The sequence below is a fragment of the Silurus aristotelis genome (genome assembly GCF_946808225.1).
Source record: "Silurus aristotelis genome assembly, chromosome: 17".
Taxonomy (NCBI): domain Eukaryota; kingdom Metazoa; phylum Chordata; class Actinopteri; order Siluriformes; family Siluridae; genus Silurus; species Silurus aristotelis.
In genome coordinates, this window is record NC_139590.1 from 21848461 (window position 1) to 21871236 (window position 22776).

The following is a 22776-nucleotide window of genomic DNA, read 5'->3' on the forward strand; positions in this document are numbered from 1 at the left end:
GAGAGGACTGTACAAAAACTAAACCTCAAATATGTGTGATGTTTATTTTCAATTCAAACTCACATCCTATATACATACAGAAATATGAAATCATTAGAGACAAGATAAATTTCATTTGTGTATATTTTTTAGTTTTGTATATTTCTATATCTGCAGCCCCATTAGACCTGCCTGATTATGCTTTTCATTACATCCTCTGAGAGGAGCTCTTTCTCTACTTATGCAATATTTTACAGAACATGATGAGGTTCAAATGATTGAGAGATGAAAAGGACAGAAAGAGGACTGATGTCCTTCTGGAATTCCTCTTCATTCTATTTACATTTGAATCTCCTCTTCATGATTTAAATATATTTTAAATACATTTTCCTCCCATCATCAGCAGATAAGCAAATCCAAGCATCAGGGCTGAACATCACAGAACAACACAGATGTGTATGGTGAGGACCTGATTCAGCCTGCTTCAATGACAGTCCAGCCAGGCCAGAGTCTCTCCATCAACTACAAGGATTCAGATTCACTTACTACAAGTTTTCATACACCTTTGATCCGACAACTTCCAGTAACAGTGTGAGCTTACAGGGAAAGAACATACAGGCTAAAGACACAGCTGTGTATTACTGCGCTCGAAGACCAGACTGTGACACATCAAGCAGCAGCACTACACAAAAACATCACCACCATCATCAAAATTCAGTTCTGCATTTAAAGAATCACGATATTTACCTGAGTAACTGATCCCCTCATTACAAACACTTCAACCCAGACATTAACTTCATTTCCTCGTTTAACACAAACTAATACATTTTGATCAGTTGCGTTCAGAATATTTTATTATTTTAAACTATTTCAGTTGTTTTTAATGAAACTAATATCACAGATTACATTCCACTTGCTTTATATGTTTAAAAACTAATAACCAAACCTAATCTTGAAAATCTTCAACATGCCCTTAAGTGTTTCATTCCTCACAGAAACCTTTACTGAGCTCCTCTACTTCTGTTGAATTTCACTGAGACACTTTTTGTGTTATTCAGTGATTATCAGTGATCAGAAATCTTCATGTAGTTCTGTGTTACAGTGACACACAATGATGGACTAAAAGGACATGATATCTAATGAGTAAAGAGCAGTTATGGACTTGACAGCATGAAACACAGCTGGAGTCTTACAGTAAGTGTTTTCTCTTCATGGTTATTCCTCTGTGATTCTTTTGACATCTCTAGTGGGCGTGTCATGAAAACCAAATTCTGCATTTGAACCATTTATATTGACACATTCAGCTCGACAACACAGCAGCAGTTTGTGTTCATTTCCAGCAACAGGAATTGTGTTCATTCTTTGAGATGGGACCAGGCAGAGTTTTGAGTTACTTTACTTTAGCAATGTTTATTCAATGTTAGTATTATAATTTATTTCATATAAAGAAACATTACCATCATTTTTCATACTTTTTATCACACTTTAATTTGCGTATTGATGTATTTCAGATTCCTGCAGTCAGACACTGATCGAGTCTGATTCAGTGATCATCAAACCTGATCAGTCTCATAAACTGACCTGCACAGCTTCTGGATTTACCTTTGCTGACTATTATATGGCATGGATCAGACAGGCGCCTGGAAAAGGGCTGGAATTTGTTGCATCTATGTACACCACTAGTTACATCTATTATTCGAACGCAGTTAAAGGCCGCTTCACCATCTCCAGAGACAACAGTAAGATGCAGGTGTATCTGCACATGAACAGTGTGAGGACAGAAGACACTGCAGTGTATTACTGTGCACGAGACACACAGTGATACTTCTCCTTAAACATCAGTACAAAAACACACACCTGCTCTAGTCACATAAGTCACATTTTTATCAACAGTGTATTCAAAGATCTCAAAGAAGCAAAATCTTTACACTGTCCATGAATGAAATGTTACCACTTGCTGTCTTCTGCATATTAATAATGGTTTATGATCACTTAAGACATTTATAAATATATATGAAGGATGAAACAGAGCTTAAAGCCATAACACTTTCAAATCTGGGTTTATAAAATAAAATGATATATTTACTATATTTCATGCTCACATAAGCACGTTTATTTACTACAGATTTTAACAATATTCTGTCCAATAAGAGAAGTTTGTTATGATTTGGAAATCCAGTTTCCATGAGTACCAAAGTTTGTAATCATTTACAGTCTAAATGTAGCTTATATATTCAGTCAGTAATAAATACAAACCAGCCACCAAAGAACATTTTTATTGTGATTAATGAAACCTGTAGAAGACCAGCAGGCTGTTTTCAATGGATCAGAATAACAATATGCAAATGTTAATGAAAAATCCCCCTTTACAGCTAGATATAAAGAAACCTCAGACTCAGTCAGTCAGACTCTGGAGAATTCAGCACTGCTTTCAGTTCTACAATGTTCTTTAAATTGTTGCTGCTGCTGGCAGCTTCATCCTGTAAGTTTCCCTTCAGTGATGAACTCAGAGCTGCTAGTAAATGATTGCAGTTCTATTCTACTCTACATACATTCGTGACTGAAATTGTGACATCTCTTGTTATTTGTTTCAGATGTGGAATGTGCAGTAGAACTCACTCAGGTCTCCTCAGTGATGTTAAAGCCAGGAGATTCTTTAACCCTCAGCTGTAAAGTATCCGGTTACTCTGTTACTGATGACAGCTACGCCACAGCTTGGATACGACATCCTGCAGGGAAAACGCTGGAATGGATAAACCACATTTGGGGTGGTGGAAATAGTTATCATAAAGAGTCTCTGAAAAGCAAGTTCAGTATTTCTAAAGATGACTCCAGCAGCACAGTGACTCTGAGAGGACAGAACATGCAGACTGAAGACACAGCTGTGTATTACTGCGCTCGAAGATCACAGTGATACACATCAACAACATCCCTGTACGAAAACATCCTGTACAGAAAACTGATAATTTATTTAATTTTACACAAAAATAATCTAGATAAAATGTGTGAACTATATCCAAGCTCGTACATTACCAATCTCCTGTTACTGTATTTGCTTATAATACTTCATCTTACAGATCTTCTTCACCTGAATTCTTTTTCACCTGCATCAATTGGTTGACAGAATAAAGAGGTTATCATTATGTGCAACTTTGTTTACTTGGATTCTTCTGAAACATTAAATTAAATTAATCTAAACACTGAATTGTAAATGAAACAGTTTAATCCATATGTAAACACACTATTTGACGATAGGGGGCGGTGTTGTACTGTGTTGCTCCACACCCTTACATAATTTCTGCTTCTCAGTTTTGAAGTCATATAAAACACCATCAGCAACTACAGCATTACTGCTCCCTGTCATCGTCATGTAATTTATTAATAGAAGTACAAAGTAAAGTGAGGAAGACATTTCTATAAACGTTTGTACATGTGCTGTCCCTCATAATGCACTTTTTTCCTTCTCGAGGATTTGTATTCTTTATTGGCAGCTCCAACAAAAATTGTTATGTATTCATCACAGGATTATAATAATGTGCACTTTCTACAACACTTCTTAAAACCAACAGTTTTTCTTAGTAACATGCCAAATAACATCCTTTTTACTCCAAGTCTGATGATGAAACGGCAGTTTACACTATAACATTAGGAAGTGAGTTTACATTAAAAGTGAAAGCCTCTAAAAACACTGACACTGATAGAAAAATATAAATTTCTTATAGTCACATTTCCACAGAGTATGTGATTGTTGAATACATACACTACATTCAACAAGACTGGAAATAAAAATATGAATAATTGAATTATTCATATTTTTCATGCCCACTAGATTATCAGTGATTATCTAGTGGGCGTGTCATGCAAACCAAATTCTGCCTTTGATCCATTTATGCTGCAACATTCAGTTCAAAAACACAGCAGCAGTTTGTGTTCATTTCCAGCAACAGGAATTGTGTTCATTCTTTGAGATGGGACCAGGCAGAGTTTTGAGTTACTTTACTTTAGCAATGTTTATTCAATGTTAGTATTATTATTTATTTCAAATAACAAAATTAAAGATTTTTTTTATTGTTTATATTTTTCAGAATTTTTTCACACTTTAATTTGTGTATTGTTGTATTTCAGATTCCTGCAGTCAGACACTGATCCAGTCTGATTCAGTGATCATCAAACCAGATCAGTCTCATAAACTGACCTGCACAGCTTCTGGATTAGACTTTAGTGGCTATTATATGGCATGGATCAGACAGGCACCTGGAAAAGGGCTGGAATGGGTTGCATCTATGTACACCACTAGTTACATCTATTATTCGAATGCAGTTAACGGCCGCTTCACCATCTCCAGAGACAACAGTAAGATGCAGGTGTATCTGCAGATGAACAGCGTGAGGACAGAAGACACTGCAGTGTATTACTGTGCACGAGAGACACAGTGATACTTCTCCTTAAACATCAGTACAAAAACTGATCAAGACATTTCTTGATTAAACAGTACATGAAGATACCAGAGCTAAAACCCATAACACTTTAGGATCAAAGTCAATAAAATAGATTTATAAAAAATAAAATAATATTCACAGTAAATTATGTCCACATAAACAATAGAATTAGAGATTTCAACAATATAATGTACCATGAGAGACGTGTGTGCTGTTTTTGACGTCCACTTTCCATGAGTGAGGAGATCTTAAAAAAATACAAACCAAGTAAACAACCAAAGAAGATTTTTATTATATTCACTGAGATTCAAGTTGTTTTATTTATGTTTGTGAAGGGAGATGACAGCGACAGCAGAGAGCGCCCCCGTGTGTTTTCTTTATTTTACAAAAGCACAGCATTTTGTTGTTATAATGAGTGTATACAAATAAGAAACTTTACAGATTTGAATGATGCATTGCTCTTATTTGTACGATCAAAAAAGACAGAAATTTAAGTTCATTATGAGGAAAAAATCCAACAAATGGCGCGTTTGTCATGGCGGATTTTGGTGTTTGATTTAAGACTTGGTGCATCAATAAAACAAATGTTTGCGTTTGATTATGTAATTTATATCTGAGTAAATAAAGTATGTTGTGTATAAATGTATGTTGCGCAGAAGGTTTTAATTTTGCCTCTTTTATATTTATTATTTTTAATAAAAGTGGTCAAACAGAAATGCCCGCTGCATTAATTGCACGTTAATAAAATGTAGTGCCGTAAAAATGAATGTGTTTGAATTAATATATAAATTAATACAAAACGACTTTCAAATGTTGTTACCCAATGAATGTATCCAGGCTGAACATTTATCATATAAAACAGAAAAAAGATGATGGTGATCAGGAATGTCTCTGCTTTCAGTCATGTTTGCATCACTGACTCCCACTGTCTCATCCACGTTTACTCCATACTTTTTGTTGCCTTCTGCCTGCTCATTGTGAACTTCGTAAACTAGCCTACGTCTGTGTTGTGCGATAACCAGGAAATGATACACCAGAGGTAGATTGAAAGGACACAGGTTGATGGGCTGAAAACGGTGCGCAATGAGAAGAAAAAATATTGATAATGTCACCAAATTATTAGATTAAAACTAAAGTAACGAGTCTGTTTTGAAAATGAAAAAAGGAGAACATTAACCAAAAATTAAACAGTGAAGTAAAATACTGATACCAGAAAAATCTACTTCAGTACAGTAATGAAGAATTAGTACTTTGTTGCTTCCCACCTCTGCTATTAACCTGATACAAATGCTCCAGACTGGAATTTATGCTTTCCTACATTATACTTTTGCTCCATGTGAAGATTTTATTGAGAGCAACAACAATTTAACATTGTTGTACCTCTGGAGCACAGACTGTTCAAACTCAAACATCTCAATCTGTTTCTCGAAGCTCATTTAGCTATGACTGCATCAAGCACCATAACAAAAGAAAAACTCATGAAAATTCAATCCTACTGCCACGTCTCCATCTTGGATCTTGAAAGAAAGAGAGGGTTAATCACAGGAAATGGTTCTACACAATGTTCAGTCATTATAATCACCCACTCATCTCTACACTGTGCATCCTGGGTATGTGGATTTAATACATCCATAGTGGTCATGGACACTCCCTATTCAAATGAAGTTGGGTATAAACAGCATGTTCTTGGCTCTTCTAGTTTCCAGTGAGCTCTGTGATCGATATCACTCCCATCCACTTTAAATCTGGGTGAAGCACAACTCCAAGAAGGATGATTTTAGGATATTGGATTTTATTTGGACTCATTTCATGTAAGTTCAGACTTTTTTATGTGATGATTACTATTAAAATTAGCGACTCTGTCTTTATTAACATTAAAATTTAACATTATCTGGTTCTACTCTTCTCTTCTAGATTCTTATGGACAGTCCCTGACCTCCTCTGCTTCTGTGGTGAAGAGACCTGGAGAGTCAGTCACTCTGTCCTGTACTATCTCTGGATTCTCAATGAGCTACTACATGCACTGGATCCGTCAGAAACCAGGACGAGGACTGGAGTGGATCGGGCAAATTGACGGTGGCACTGGCACCACATTCGCTCAGTCCCTACAGGGCCAGTTCTCCATCACTAAAGACACCAATAAAAACATGCTGTATCTAGAAGTGAAGAGTCTGAAAGCTGAAGACACGGCTGTTTATTACTGTGCACGATACTCACACTGATACAACAGACTGCAGAGCCGTACAAAAACTTACACAAACACTTCCTCATGAGCTGTAAATATTCCCTCAGCAGGAAACTGAACCCCACAGACATTTATTATAAACATCATCCATTCACCCCTCAGCACTCAGAAATTATCTCTTCATTCCAAACTACAAAACTAAATAAGATTATAAAGTGTAAAGGCATTGCTAGTGAGCGTTTTGTGATTATTAGATAAATACAAAGAAGTCTTGAGGTCAATCAATTCTAGGACAAAGATTCTGATGACTAGATAATCTGATATATTGTTCATTTATAATTTTTTATCCTGTTTGTGCTACAAGCTGCAGGAACACTACATTTCGATGTCGTTTCATTTTCTAAATTTATAAATAAATACTGATTCTGTTAAGAAGCACAGAGTCTTACCAGCATTACCACTAAAAAGTCCTAGAATTAAAATTCAACTCTAGGGGGAAGCAGCTTGCTTGTTTTTAAAATCAATCATGAAATATGAACTCTATTAGTTGGACATATACAGAACAAAATCATAAACGCAACACTTTTGTTTTTGCCCCCATTTTTCATGAGCTAAACAATCAAAGATCTAACAATTTTTCTATGACACAAAAGGCCTATTTCTCTCAAATATTGTTCACAAATCTGTCTAAATCTGTCTTAGTCAGCACTTTTCCTTTGCCAAGATAATCCATCCACCTCACAGGTGTGGTTTAGGCTGACCACAATAAAATGCCACTCTAAAATGTGCAGAAAGTCTTAGATCTTTGAGTTCACCTCATGAAAAACGGGTGCAAAAACACAAGCGTTTATAACAGCCAATCAGCTGAACTGATGAAAGTATAAATTGTAACATGGTTTTCATCCTTTGCTCAATGAAAATTAGCCCGTGGATGTTCATATTCGAGACCTGACTCTATTGGTTCAAAGAACATCTATGCAAATACGTCCTGTTATCTGCCCTGCATAAATAATCAGCTTATTACTTAGCTTAAGTTCATTTCACCCAACTGAATTCCAGAGCTTCCAACCATCCCAGAGTTTGATTATGGGGCTGAGCGTCATTCAACAGTGCATTTTTATATTCATGTTAGCACAAGGTATCTGAGACTTCTTTATGTGTTTCTCACTGCGTGTCGGATTTAATGATGTTAATTTGGAATTGTTTTATTTTGCAGGTTTTTGCAGTGCTGAGATCAGACTGGACCAGTCTCCTGCTGTGGTAAAGAAACCTGGAGAAACTGTGAAGATCTCTTGTAAAATAAGCGGATATTCCATGACTAGCAATGACATGCACTGGATACGACAGAAACCAGGGAAAGCTCTAGAATGGCTTGGCTGGATGAGCACTGGCAATAATGATGCAACATATGCAGAGTCTGTGAAAAACCAGTTCACCTTTACAGAAGACGTCTCAGCAAGCACACAGTATTTAGAGGCCAAGAGTCTGAGGACAGAGGACACTGCGGTTTATTACTGCGCCCGACAAGCCACAGTGACTGGAACTGAGGAAGCAGCTGTACAAAAACCACACACACATTTTTCACAACGCATTTTATTGAACAAGTCCTTACTGTTGTCATTCAAACACCAAACATGGAATGAATATATTTACCGTCTTACTGTAATAAACTGCTCATGTCTTTACAATTTCTTTATTACAAACTAGAAACAAATGAATTTGTTTTATAGACTGAGGAGGTGAAGTATTACTGCTGCATTTAGATTCTTTACAGATTACATGATACAAACGAAACAAATATACACAACAGCCTGCAACTAAACACTAAGCAATACAGTAAAACAGTCGTGGGCCACAGTGTTAATGAAGCACCTGAGCAGAAAACACTGTAATCCAACTATAATTCTGCATCACTAAAATCACATTAGCTACGTTTGTCCTCCAATATACAATTGATTTGATGATGTGTTACCAGAATATTAGATTGTTTCTTATAGTCTCCTCTAGGGGCTGGACATGCAAAGGAGACTTTCCCTTTTTATAAGCACAGACTCCATCTGCATTGTTTCCACTTAGTTTAGACTTCAGGAAGAGCCATGCAACCACACACCATTTCCTGTTTTCTTTTGACTATTTTATCATTTCTGCTTTTCAGATTCATAAAAAAGTCATATAAAACACCACCAGCAAGTACAGCATTACTCCTCCCTGTTACCACCATGGAATTCATCAATAGAAGAACAAAGAAAAGTGAAGAAGTCATTTGTTTAAACTGTTGTGCTGTACCTCATAATCCCTTTATTCCTGACAAAAACACCTACACTTTTCTCTTCATGAGGATGATGTCTTGATGCAAATGTGTGTTCATGCAGTATTTATATGCAGCTGAGCTGAGTGGAGCAGTCGAGTCTCAACATCCACTAGGAAGATCTCACTCTCCTTATTCCTGCTACTGATCAGCTTCATGAGTGAGTTCTCAACCCAAACCTGTGATTTACTCCTTTATCTGTATGTTTCTGTATTAAAACTGATTCACTGATTTACTTCCTTCAGCAGGTGTAAAATGTCAAAGTCTTGATTGTTACAAAACACAGTGCAGAAGAAAATGTTTTTATCAAGTTTTTAATGAATAATGGTTTGCACTCCTATAGTCACATTTCCACAAAGTATGAGATTATTGAACACATTCACCGCATACACCAAGAATGGAAATGGAAATGAATAATTGAATTAAGCTCTAACTCTGAATCTTCAGGATGGAGAGATATAAAATTGGAACTCTGCCTCATCCCACCAGACTTTTACTGCTCATTTTCCTGGAACAGCGCCCCCAGCTGTGTTTTAATCCTTATTTAATGTGGTTATAATCAATCTAGTGTGTTTTCTTATTCACCTGAAAACACCTAAAGGTCCATATCCTTCCAATAAACACCTGTCTCAAGCTTCTGATTTGCTGAAACAAACATCAAACAGGAATGATGAAAAAATGTAAAAACATACTTGTGAAATATAAACTGTCTGATTACTGCATATGTACAATGGCAGATTAGACATTAGAGAGATGGATTTGTCTAAATGAGAAAACATCCCCATCAAATGTCCCCTAAGATAAGGAGTGTCTCTATGCAAATGTCCTTCCCTGTTATATATTTAAGCAACACAGACCAAGAGCTTTTACTGATTCTGCTTCAACACACACCATGATCTCTACATCACTACTGCTGCTGCTGATGGCAGCCGTACACTGTAAGTGTTTCTATATTTAACATAAAATACAGTTTTGGTTATTTACAGCATTTTGCTTTTATAACAATAAAATAACTTTTCTTTAACAGGTGGTCACTGTGTTGAGCTGATCCAGACCGGTTCCACAGTATTAACCCCTGGTCAGTCACTGACTCTGACCTGTAAAGTGTCTGGATATTCAGTAACTGATAGCAGCTACTGTACAGACTGGATACGACAACCTGCAGGAAAAACTCTGGAGTGGGTCGGAGTTATATGTGGTGATGGTAGCACTGCCTATAGTGAGAAACTGAAAAGCAGGTTTCAGGTTACCAGAGACACGTCCAGCAGCACAGTAACATTAACAGGACAGAACATGCAGACTGAAGACACAGCTGTGTATTACTGCGCTCGAAGGTCACAGTGATACACATCAACAACATCCCTGTACAAAAACACCTTATACAGTGTACATTGTAGAGAATGTCCACAAGACACAACACTTATCAAAGCTTTAAAAAATAATCCTACAATAACCATTTTGTTATGACTTTTAATAGAGGTCAAATATTTCCATTATCATGAAGTGAAAGTGAAAGTGTAAACTGTGACTCTCATCGTTGTCTCGGCTTGTGGATGTTCATATTCTAGACCTGTCGATCTATTGGTTAAAAAACTGTCTATGCAAATCCGTCCTGTTATAATCTGCTCTGCATAACAAACCAGCTTGTTGTTCAGCTAAAGCTCATTTCAGCCAAATGAATTCCATAGCTTCCAACCATCTCAGAGTTTGATTATGGGGCTGAGCGTCATTCAGCAGTGCATTTTTATACTCATGTTAGCACAAGGTAATAAAGCACCTAAACAGAAAACACTGCCATCTAACTATACTTCTGCATCACTAATATTAAATGACCTACATTTGTCCTCCAATGTACAATTGATTTGATGATGTTTTACCAGAATATTAGATTGTTTCTTATAGTCCCCTCTAGGGGCTGGACATGCAAAGGAGACTTTCCCTTTATATAACCACAGACTCCATCTGCATTGTTTCCACTTAGTTTAGACTTCAGGATGAGCCATGCAACAACACATTACTTCCTGTTCCCATTATTGACCATAACCCGTGAGTAACAGCTTCTTTGTGCAGGTATCAGTTATATAAATTATGTCATTATGTAAAAGTATGAAATGATGAAATGTATTTGACAGGTTGTGGATGTCAGACACTATCCGAGTCTGAGTCAGTGGTTATTAAACCTGGAGGATCTCATCAACTCACCTGTACCTACTCTGGGATTAGTGATCGAGATGCAGTCATTTCCTGGATTAGACAGGATCAAGGAAAAGGTTTAGAGTGGATCCCATATATTTCTGCTCCGAGTGGTAGCAGAAGATTCATAATATCCAGAGACAACAGCAAGAAGCAGGTGTATCTAGCCTGAACAAAATTATAAATGCAAAACTTTTGTTTTTGCCCCATTTTTCATGAGCTGAACTCAAAGATCTAACTCTTTTTCTTTGTACACAAAAAGCCTTTATCTCTCAAATATTGTTCACAAATCTTTCTAAATCTGTGTTAGTGAGCACTTCTCCTTTGCAGAGATAATCCATCCAGCTCACAGGTGTGGCACATCAAGATGCTGATTAGACAGAATGATTATTGCACAGGTGTGCTTTAGTTCGGCCACAATAAAAGGCCACTCTTTGTCACTCAATGGCAGTCCAGCCAGGCCAGAGTCTCTCCATCAAATGCAAGGTTTTATATTCAGTTACAACCGATAACACACATTGGATCCGACATCCTGCAGGAAAAACTCTTTAGTGGATTGGGTACATCAGTAATGGTGGGAGCACAGGTTACAGTGACAAACTGAAAAATATGTTGTTTCTCCAGAGACACGTCTCTACTAACACAATAACAATTCGAGACTGAACACACAGCTGTATATTAATGCACTCGTTTTACCCACACTAAGACACATCAACAACATCCCTGTACAAAACCATCCTGTACAGAAAACTGTTCATCAGCAAAAGCAGAAATATATTTGACCAGTTTGGTGCTCCCAACATGCTTCCTAATATTCCATGCAAATGAACATTTACACAGTTTATATCTGATTACTTTTTCACCTGAAGAACCAAGTAAAGTAAAAAAGCCATTTCAATAAACTCTTGTGCATGTGCTGTAACTCACAAATGAGTTCCTGTTATCACTTCTGTCATCAAAGTTTTAAACAGTCTCTGGTTTGACAGAATTTTCTGTGACTAAAAACTGGAGACTACTAACTATTTGTTAAATGTCCAATTACAGAACATAGAACCAAATGTGTCCATTAAATGTGAATGAAAACTCACGTGTTAATATTGAATACTGATTCTGATGTTCAGAATCGCATTAAATATCCAATAAGATAAGGAGTGTCTTTATGCAAATGTCCTTCCCTGTTATATATTTAAGCAACACAGACCAAGAGCTTTTACTGATTCTGCTTCAACACACACCATGATCTCTACATCACTACTGCTGCTGCTGCTGGCAGCCGTACACTGTAAGTGTTTCTACATTTAACTTTTTTATTTTAATTATTATTATTGCTTTTTGCTTTTACAACAATAAAATAACTTTTCTTTAACAGGTGGTCTCTGTGTTGAGCTGATCCAGATCAGATCCACAGTATTAACCCCTGGTCAGTCACTGACTCTGACCTGTAAAGTGTCTGGATATTCAGTAACAAGTACCTACTGTACACACTGGATGCGACAACCTGCAGGAAAAACTCTGGAGTGGGTTGGAGAGATTTGTCATAATGGTAACACTTACTACAGTGAGAAACTGAAAAGTAGGTTTCAGGTTACCAGAGACACGTCCAGCAACACAGTAACATTAACAGGACAGAACATGCAAACTGAAGACACAGCTGTGTATTACTGCGCTCGTTACCACACAGTGATACACATCAACAACATCCCTGTACAAAAACATAGAATACAGTGTACATTATAACGGAATGTCCAATGTCTCCTGTGCAAGAGACATACACAAGCACATCCTCATGATCTATAAATATTCCCTCAGCAGAAAACTGAACACATTTATTGTCAACAGCATCCATTCACACTCAGCACTCAGAAATGAACTCTTCATTCCAAACAATTCAAACTCCTCAAACTAGATAAAGTATTTAAATGCGATATAAAAGTTTAATCATGGATCTTGGATTTTGAGTCATTTGGAAGTAAAAGAATAAAAGTGTTTCCATACTACTACAACTCCTTTCACTACTACAAACTTCTGGAATTAAAATCACCTGTAGGGGGCAGCAGATCGCTTGTTTTCTAAACAGCAGTTATGAAACTATGAATTACCAACGACCTCCACAGGTATTGTTAGTCAGCAGGGTACTGGTGGAAATTAGGCTACTGTTGACCAAAGAGGGAAAGGAGAGGAGGAAGACATCTACAGAGACAGCTAGGAAAGGAGAAGTGTAGTAGAGAAGAGGTTAGTGTTGATACTTTAAATGTTGGTACTATGACTGTTAAAGGGAGAGAGGTAGCTGATATGATGGAGAGGAGAAAGGTAGACATGTTGTGTGTTCAGGAGACAAAGTGGAGAGGGAATGAGGTCAGGAACATTGGAGGGGTTTAAACTGTTCAATCATGGTGTGGATGGAAAGAGAATTGGTGTAGGGGTGATCCTGAAGGAAGAGTAGAGTAAGAGTGTAGTGGAGGTGAAGAGAGTTTCTGATAGAACATTTTATTATTTTTTATATTGTTCCAGCTGTTTATTACAGATAACATTCCTCTTGTTTCACATGTGTGTAAAACAGAGGTATTAGAGAAATAAAACACCTTCACCTCGCTCCTGTTGGATTTCACTGAGACCTGAGTGATCTGAGATCACTGATAATCACTGAGATCTTGTTCAGTGATTATCAGTGATCAGAAAGCTTCATGTAGTTCTGAGTGTTACAGTGATGCACAGTGCATGACATCTAATGAGTAAAGAGCAGTTATAGACATGACAGAATGAAACACAGCTGGAGTCTTACAGTAAGCATTTTCTCTTTATGGCTACTCCTTTATACATCTCTAGTGGGCGTGTCATGCAAACCAAATCCTGCCTTCGAACCATTTATGCTGCTACATTCAGCTCAACAACACAGCAGCAGTTTGTGTTCATTTTAAACAACAGGAATTGTTTTCATTCTTTGAGATGGGACTAGGCAGAGTTTTAAGTTACTTCACTTTAGCAATGTTCATTCAATGTTGGTATTATTGATTATTTCATATAGAGAGACATTTTCATTATTTTTTAAATACTTTTTCTCAGACTTTATTTTGTGTATTGTTGTATTTCAGATTGCTGCAGTCAGACACTGATCGAGTCTGATTCAGTGATCATCAAACCTGATCAGTCTCATAAACTGACCTGCACAGCTTCTGGATTTAATTTCGGTGGCTCTTGGATGGCTTGGATCAGACAGGCACCTGGAAAAGGGCTGGAATTTGTTGCAAATATGTATGATGGTAGCAACATACATTACTCCAGTGCAGTTAACGGCCGCTTCTCTATCTCCAGAGACAACAGTAAGATGCAGGTGTATCTGCAGATAAACAGCGTGAGGACAGAAGACACTGCAGTGTATTACTGCACCCGACACACACAGTGACACTTCTCCTTAAACATTAGTACAAAAACGTGCTGTAATCACATGACAATCTCTCATTTTCATAACCAGTGTATTCAAAGAATCAGATTGTCTATAAGTAACATTTATTATTTCATTTTCTCCCGCTTATCCGTAATTCGGGTCGCGGGGGCAGCAGTCTAAGCAGATTCCCCAGACACTTCTCCGTGTCCCGGGATCGGGCTGTCAAGGCCCCCACCTTCGACTGCTGCCCAATCCTCTCAGCACCGGTCCCTTACGGTCCCTCCTGCAGGTGGTGAGCCCACGGGATTACCCCCAAACGTGGGTGACCCCACGTTTATTTTTCTCGTAAGGGTCCCCTGGAGCATAGAGGGTTAAGGGCCTTGCTCAAGGGCCCAAGAGTGGCAGCTTGGCGATACCGGGGCTTAAACCCCTGACCTTCCAATCAGTAACCCAGCGCCTTAACCGCTGGAGCCACCACTCCCCAGTTAATATTCTACTCATAATTTAATAATATATTATTTCAAATTTATTGTTGAATGCTTTCACTTTTCTCCACGCTTCCACAAGTCTGTGTAATAACCTTCAGCAGTATAAAGCATGTGAGAATCAGAGCTACAGAAAAGCTTTTACTGAGAGCAAGAACGTTTTAACATAACCCTAAACCCTTAGTTTCCATTCAGTATTTTTTCTTTATGTATATAGTGTGTAAATTTACTTGATGTTTTCTGAGAAATTAAAATCTATAAAGATTTATAGAATTCCTGCTCTGAGAGAGAGTCTTTCCAGGTGCTCATGTAGAGATTAGCAAACTTTCCCCCCACTGCAGTACCATAAATCTGGAGATAATTTTCCACAATTAAAATCTCAAAAATAAGTTATGTTTCATTATAAAAACTCAAAAAAAAAACTTTTCACTTTCACTGTCTGGATATTTTGTGAATATGTGTTTAATGGCCTGTAACCCCATTTGTATATCAGAATTTGTGTATGATAATTTGATCTCAATGTAAAATAAAAATGCACATTCAGGTAATGCTAAAATAAAAGTTTTTTTATTTTATTTACAAAATTGTGTGGTGTCCTGAATGTCCAAACTGTTGTGTTAATGGGGTTTCAGAATAATGTAATAGTAAATAAACTCGGCCACCTGTTACAACTTTGAGGCGCATTCAATGAGAATTGTCATGGAAAAGATTTGATCCTCCATAAGATAAATCTCCTCCTCATGATTTAAATACATTCTCCTTCCATCATCAGCAGATAAGCAAATCTAAGCATCAGGGCTGGACATCACTCTATTTAAACAATGTTAAACTTTGGAGAACAGAGAAGACCCCAGTACAAACAACACACACCATGTTCTCTACATCTCTACTGCTCCTGCTGGCAGCTGCTTCCTGTGAGTGTTTTATCCAATTCATTTACTACAAGAACAATAAATGTGCAGTGTATATTGTGTGAGATATCACCATGTGTTTTCCTCCACAGATGTGTATGGTGTGGAACTGACTCAGCCTGCTTCCATGACAGTCCAGCCAGGCCAGAGTCTCTCCATCAACTGCAAGGTTTCATATTCAGTTACAGGAGCTCATACCGCTTGGATTCGACAACCTGCAGGAAAAACTCTGGAGTGGATTGGTATCATCTATCATCATGGGGGCACAGATTACAGTGACAAACTGAAAAATAAGTTCAGCATCTCCAGAGACACGTCTACTAACACAATAACAATTTGAGGACAGAACATGCAGACTGAAGACACAGCAGTGTATTACTGCGCTCGAGACCCCACAGTGATACACGTCACAAACATCCCTTTACAAAAACATCCTGTACAGAAATCTGTTCATCAGCAAAAACAGAAATACATAATTTTATCAGTTGATAATTTTATTAACAGAGTTTATCAATAAAATCTTTATATATACCTGTGCTGTACCTCATAATGCCTTTATTCCTGACAAAATCACTTGTTTACTTTTTTCTTCATGGTTCTTATTTTTTCTTCTCGGTTTCTTCACGAGTATAGCAGTCGAGTCTCATCAACACTCACCATGAAGATACATGGAGTTTCTTCTGCAGAGGATCTGGTTTAATTTTGGAAGCTATAACATGCACTGGATCAGACAGCAGGAGAACAAACACCTGGTGTGGATGGGGTTTATCTACAATGATGCCAGTGGCTCTGGTGTGAGAGCAGAGGACACAGCTGTGTATTACTGCGCATGCACAAGGATTCATTTTTCACATAATAAGTTAAGGACACCAAACATCTAATGCAGTGAAATGATGGATCACTGAGCAACCAGTGAAAAATAACAGCTATATCTAGATCTCTAAATTAAAACAAAATATCTAACCAAGGAATTTTCTTAGCCATCGGTTAAATTCATATATAAGAACTAGACTCTGTAACCAATAAAGAAAGCAGTTCAAGCCTCTGAAAAACACAGACACTGATTTTGTGCTTTGTGTCTCCTGAAATCTAACAGTTACAATTCAGAATTTTTTCAAGAATGTGTTTACGTGAGACATTGAACACGGTCATTGTATCTTATGGTCACATTTTCACAGAGTAGGTGATTATTGAATACATAAACTACATAGATTAAGAAAATTTAAATGAAGCATTGAATTAATTTCTAAGAGATTTGTAACTTCATACCACCGCCCTGTTATTGCTTATTTTCCCAGAACAGCGCCCCCAGCTGTGATTTATTCCTTATTTAATGGAGTTATTTTCTAGTGTGTTTGCTTGTTCACCTGACAGTCCATAATCTCCTCATTCACACCTGTCTTAATCTTCTTAATTGTTAAAACATCACATCAAACAGAATTAAAATACACATGCAATATAAAGTCTCAGATTCATTTAGTGTATATGTTCAATGCCAGATAGGATTTATTAGAAAAATAGGGAGGTTTCTCATATAGACAAATCCATCAAATGTCCCTTAAGATAAAGTGTTTCTATGCAAATGTCCTTCCCTGTTATATTTTTAAGCAACACAGACCAAGAGCTTTTACTGATTCTGCTTCAACACACACCACGATCTCTACATCATTACTGCTGCTGCTGCTGGCACACACACACACACACACACACACACACACACACACACACACACACACACACACACACACACACACACACACACACACTATATAAATATGGGATGTAACTGTGACGTATCTCTGCACTGAACACAGCTTCTATGGAAAGTTTATGCAAATCTTCATCTCCTCTTGTAATATTAACAGCGTGATTTTCTAGAGAGGAAGATCTTCTCATTACTCCTCCTTCAGCACAAACATGTTGTCTTCAGTTTCACTGCTTCTTCTGGCTCTCGTCCCCTGTAAGTGTTTGGATTTCAGCTTTATTAGTTCATCTGATCCTTTCAGTTCAACGTGTGAACCTTTACTGTTTCTCTTTTCACAGATGTGTTCTGTGCTACTGAGCTCATCCAGCCAGACTCAGTGCTTCTAAAGCCAGGAGAGACTTTATCCATCACCTGTAGAGTGTCTGGAGCTTCTATCACTGATAGCAGCAACCACTATGGAACAGTTTGGATTCGACAACCTGCAGGAAAAGCTCTGGAATGGATTGGATGCATACGTTATGAGGGGAGCACATATTACGGTGACAAACTAAAAAATAAGTTCAGCATCTCCAGAGACACGTCTACTAACACAATAACTATTCGAGGACAGAACATACAGGCTGAAGACACAGCTGTGTATTACTGCGCTCGTGAGCCACACAATGAGACACGTCACCAACATCCCTGTACAAAAACAATCTGTACAGGAGTCTGTTCATCAGCCAAATCAGAATTGTTTCTGTTTGTTGTGTGTTGACTCATGTTTTTTTATGAACAGAGTACAAAAGTCCTTAATGAACAGTGCTCATCGTGTTTCAAAACTCATTATTTTACTTTACAAAAAATCTAGATCAAATGTGTGATCTATATACAAACCTCCATCTGGCCCTCACCCATCTGGATAACCAGGACTCTTATGTAAGGATGCTGTTCATAAACTTCAGTTCAGCATCCAAGACAATTATTCCTCAGCACCTGGTCAAGAAGCTGAGCCTACTGGGCCTGAACACCTCCCTCTGCAACTGGATCCTGGACTTCCTGACTGAGAGACCTCAGTCAGTCAGGATCAGGAACAGCATCTCCAGCACCACCACACTGAGCACTGGAGCCCCTCAGGGCTGTGTGCTCAGTCCACTGCTGTTCACTCTGCTGACTCACGACTGTGCACCAACGCACAGCTCAAATCATATCATCAAGTTTGCCGATGACACGACCGTGGTGGGTCTCATCAGCAAGAACGACAAGTCAGCATACAGAGAGGAGGTGCAACGGTTAATAGCCTGGTGTGGAGCCAACAACCTGTCTCTGAACGTCGACAACTGTGTGACCGACAAACATCTCAACAAACATCTGAACTGAACTCTCTCACACACACACACTTACACACAACTGTGTGACTGATCTGAACAACCGGACTCAACACACATCATACACGTCGCACACCCAGGTATTAGCACCATTCACACTTTTCACTATCGCAAAATGTTTACATGCCGTTTGTTGCTAAACTTCCGGGACTTGCTCTTTTTGCACAATATTCTGTCCAAATCCTTTAGTCACTGTTTAGTTTATTTTGATTGCTGCTATATTGTAGAATTGCACAATGTCTGTTTACATTTTCTGTTTACATTTTTCTGCTACTGTGCACCTTATTCTGTCACGACAGGTTTTACTGGCGGAGCTACTGCTGTTTTTATTTTTATATTTTGTGTATTGTGTATTGTCCTTGTGTTGTCTTTTGCACTGTATGCACCAGTTGCACACATGCACTTTATGTGGCGAGGATCTTTAGTTCCTGGCCCTGTGTTCTTCTGTTCTGTGACTGTTGTTTTATGATGTTTTATGTAGCACCTGGGTTCAGGAGGAACGTTGTTTTATTTCACTGTGTACTGCATCAGCTATATATGGTTGAAATTACAATAAAAGCTTCTTGACTTGAAACCCCTGATGATCTCTCAAATCAAACCTTACTTCAGAACAGCCAGCAGAGGGCGAGAGCAGCACACATTGAATGTCCATATGGGAGAACTCAATTACCCAGAATTCTCCAGGCTCATTAACCTGGAATGGCTGCACCTGCAAAACGGGATTCTTAAAACCTGCATTGGACACAACACTTCGTTATACCTGTGTAGAGGGGTGACTGGTACAATATGTCAGGTCTCTGCCTGAGGTTAGAGGAAAAGTGAAAGAAACAATGTAAAATATAATAAATAGTGAGAAAAGTAACTAAAAAGAAAAAAGGTGGAGAGAAGAATGAACAAGAAAAGAGGAAGAAAACAAAACAAAATATATGAAACAACATTGAAAACTGCACATGCACTCAAATCCTTCCCCAAAGCTTCATTTTAGTTATTTATAAGAAAGCCTGTTTTTCTTACTCTGTAGCTGAATCCACAATAAACTATCCAGTGTTCATCTTTTATCACTCTATTTTGTGAATTATTTATTTATTTACAAATTGAAGACAACAAATCATTTCTTAATTTTGTAAGAACTCCACTTGTGTTATAGCAGTATCAACAGCTCATCCCTCACCAGCATTTTTCTCTCTCATGAAGTTGCAGTTTGTTACTTTAAACAAAGAAAAACTTTCATTCTGAAGACTTTCTTTAAACTTATTTCCAGCTTTGCCTCTCACTGATATCAAGTTCTCACACTGGAGACTCCTTTCATGAAGACTGAATAAACATCTCCTCATAGAAACCTCACCATACCAACAATCGCACCCATTTTTAATCCTTTATGTGGAGAGCCATGCAGATAATAATAATAATAATAATAATAATAATAATAATAATAATAATAATAATAATAAGTTTAATTTATATAGTGCCTTTCCCAAGCTCAAAGACGCTTTACAAGGTACAATATTTCAATATTTCCAGACAGATGAAATATAATGAACATACATAAACATAAACATATTGGTCAAACATTTGCCCAGGAGGAAGGATCACATGCAGCTGCATGAGTTAATAACAAAGACAACACAGACACAAAAACATACAGGACAAGAGAAAGAACACTACATAGTACATGAAACATACACCACATTTCAGAAAAATTAAGGACTCCTAACACATATGCATTGACTGATAGTGGAGGTTGAAAAGGTGGTTCTTAAGCCTTGATTTAAATTCAGACAGAGTGGTGATGGTTCTGGGTGCAATGGGTAAGGAGTTCCATAGTGTTGGAGCAATGACAGAAAAGGATCTGCCACCCGCAGAGCATAGACGGTATCTAGAAATACATAGAAGTTCAGAATTTAAAGACTGGAGTGATCGTGAAGGAACATAGGATGAGAGAAGATCGGAAAGATGGGGGGGCATTTAGTGCCTTATAAGTGAGCAGTATGATTTTATATTTTATGCGAGATGAGACTGGCAGCCAGTGAAGATCAAATAATATAGGGGTAATGTGGGCAGATTTTTTATTGGAGGTTAACATTCTGGCAGGCGAGTTTTTTATGTACTGTAAACGTGAGATTGAGTGAGCTGATAGACCAGAGAAGAGTGAATTGCAGTAGTCGAGACGGGACGTAATCAGAGCATGCACTAATGTTTCAGCGTCATTTCTGCAGATAAAAGGTCGCAGTTTGACAATGCGTTGTAAATGAAAAAAAGTCGTTTTAGAGAGGCTGCGAATATGGGCATCAAAGGATAGTGAGGGGTCGAATATGATACCTAAGTTTCTAACAATAGCTGAGGGGAAAATCGTAGTAGCATCCAGATCAAGACTAAAGTCCACAGATTTGTTTTTTATTAGAGATGGGGGACCAGTTATCAGAATGTTTTACCCAGATTCAGGATAAGAAAACTTGAGTGTAGCCATTGTTTTAACTCGCTAACACAAGAGGAGAGTGAGGATTTTACATTAGGAGAATCTGGTTGACAAGCAGTATATAACTGAATATCATCAGCATAACAATGATAACTAAAACCATGTCGACAAATGATGTTGCCAAGCGGCTGAATGTACAGAATAAATTGTAGTGGGCCAAGAACAGAGCCTTGTGGGACACCCTGTTTAAGTAAGACAGTAGGAGATATGGAATTGTGTATGGAGATGTGATATTGCCTGCCCGTTAGATAAGAGGAAAACCAGGATAGTGCAGAGCCTGATATGCCAAATTCTGCTAAGCGGGAAAGTAAGATCTTATGACAGACAGTATCAAAGGCAGAGCTAAGGTCTAATAGCAGAAGTATAGAGAGAGTACCTGAGTCTCCAATGAGTAAAAGATCATTAACAACCTTTACTAGTGCAGTATGCTGTTGGCGGAAGCCAGATTGAAAAATATCGTAGAGGTTGTTACCAGCTAGGAATGACTGCAGTTGAGAGGCCACAGCCTTTTCCATGATCTTTGATACAAATGGCAGGTTGGAAATAGGGCGGTAGTTGGATAAGTCTGCCGGGTCCAAATTAGTCTTTTTAAGTATGGTAGTAACAGCAGCAGTCTTAAGTGACACAGGTACAGTAGAGGAGATAAATGACATATTGCATTTATTGCAATAAGGTGGGAGATGGGGGCAGAAATCGCCGATGTACTGTCTTTTAGCAGGAAAGTAGGTGCAGGATCAAGAGTGCATGATAAGAAGTTAGATTTTTGTATTAACTCAGTGATTAAAGAGGAATTGGTTAAGGCTAGGGTTGTCATAGAAATGTTAGATTGATTACACATCGGTAGTTGGTTCCTCACCAAATGTCGCATACAGAGTATCTAGCTTACCCTGAAAATGGTTCAGAAAAGAGCAGCACATAACCATGGATTCAGAGACACTAAGGCTGTGCTTTGGTGCTTGAGTCAGTTTATTAATTGTGCTAAATAACATTTTGGGCCTATTGCTTGCTTTGTTAATGATGCTGGAGATATGGTCAGAGCGGGCTGTATTTAAGGCCAATTTATATTGCTGAAGGCATTCAGCGTATATAAGAAAATGGCCGGTTGGACCAGTTTTCCTGAACAGACGTTCATGTTGTCTACATTTTACCTTCAAACCTCGAAGCTCTGCATCGAACCACAGGGAGGAATGGGACATAGGGACAGACCTAATCTTAGTTGGGGAAAACTCATCCAACAATTTTTCAACAGAACTGCAATACTTGTCATAAATCATAGATGGGCAGGTTAAATTTTGCACATCAGAAAGATCAGAGGAGGCAACAGAATCACAAAAGGAGCTAGT

General features: G+C 37.9%; 1 protein-coding gene across 15 annotated transcripts in view; it reads left to right on the forward strand.

Moving 5' to 3' along the window:
- LOC310740035 (uncharacterized protein) overlaps positions 1-22776 on the forward strand; it is a 208258-nt gene that overhangs the window by 82370 nt on the left and 103112 nt on the right. For 2 of the 15 annotated variants that reach the window (XM_083566385.1, XM_083566374.1), the window contains exons 1-2: positions 3861-3999; positions 14197-14435. The exons of 8 other annotated variants lie outside the window; for them this stretch is intronic. In XM_083566385.1, coding sequence (XP_083422511.1) covers positions 3948-3999; positions 14197-14435 — 291 coding nt within the window. In that variant the 5' untranslated portion in view covers positions 3861-3947. Of the gene's footprint in view, positions 1-2312; positions 2462-2573; positions 2890-3859; positions 4000-4104; positions 4412-14000; positions 14103-14196; positions 14504-22776 lie in introns of those variants that run through there. 5 more of the 15 variants (XM_083566387.1, XM_083566390.1, XM_083566381.1 and 2 more) reach the window with 5 other exon arrangements.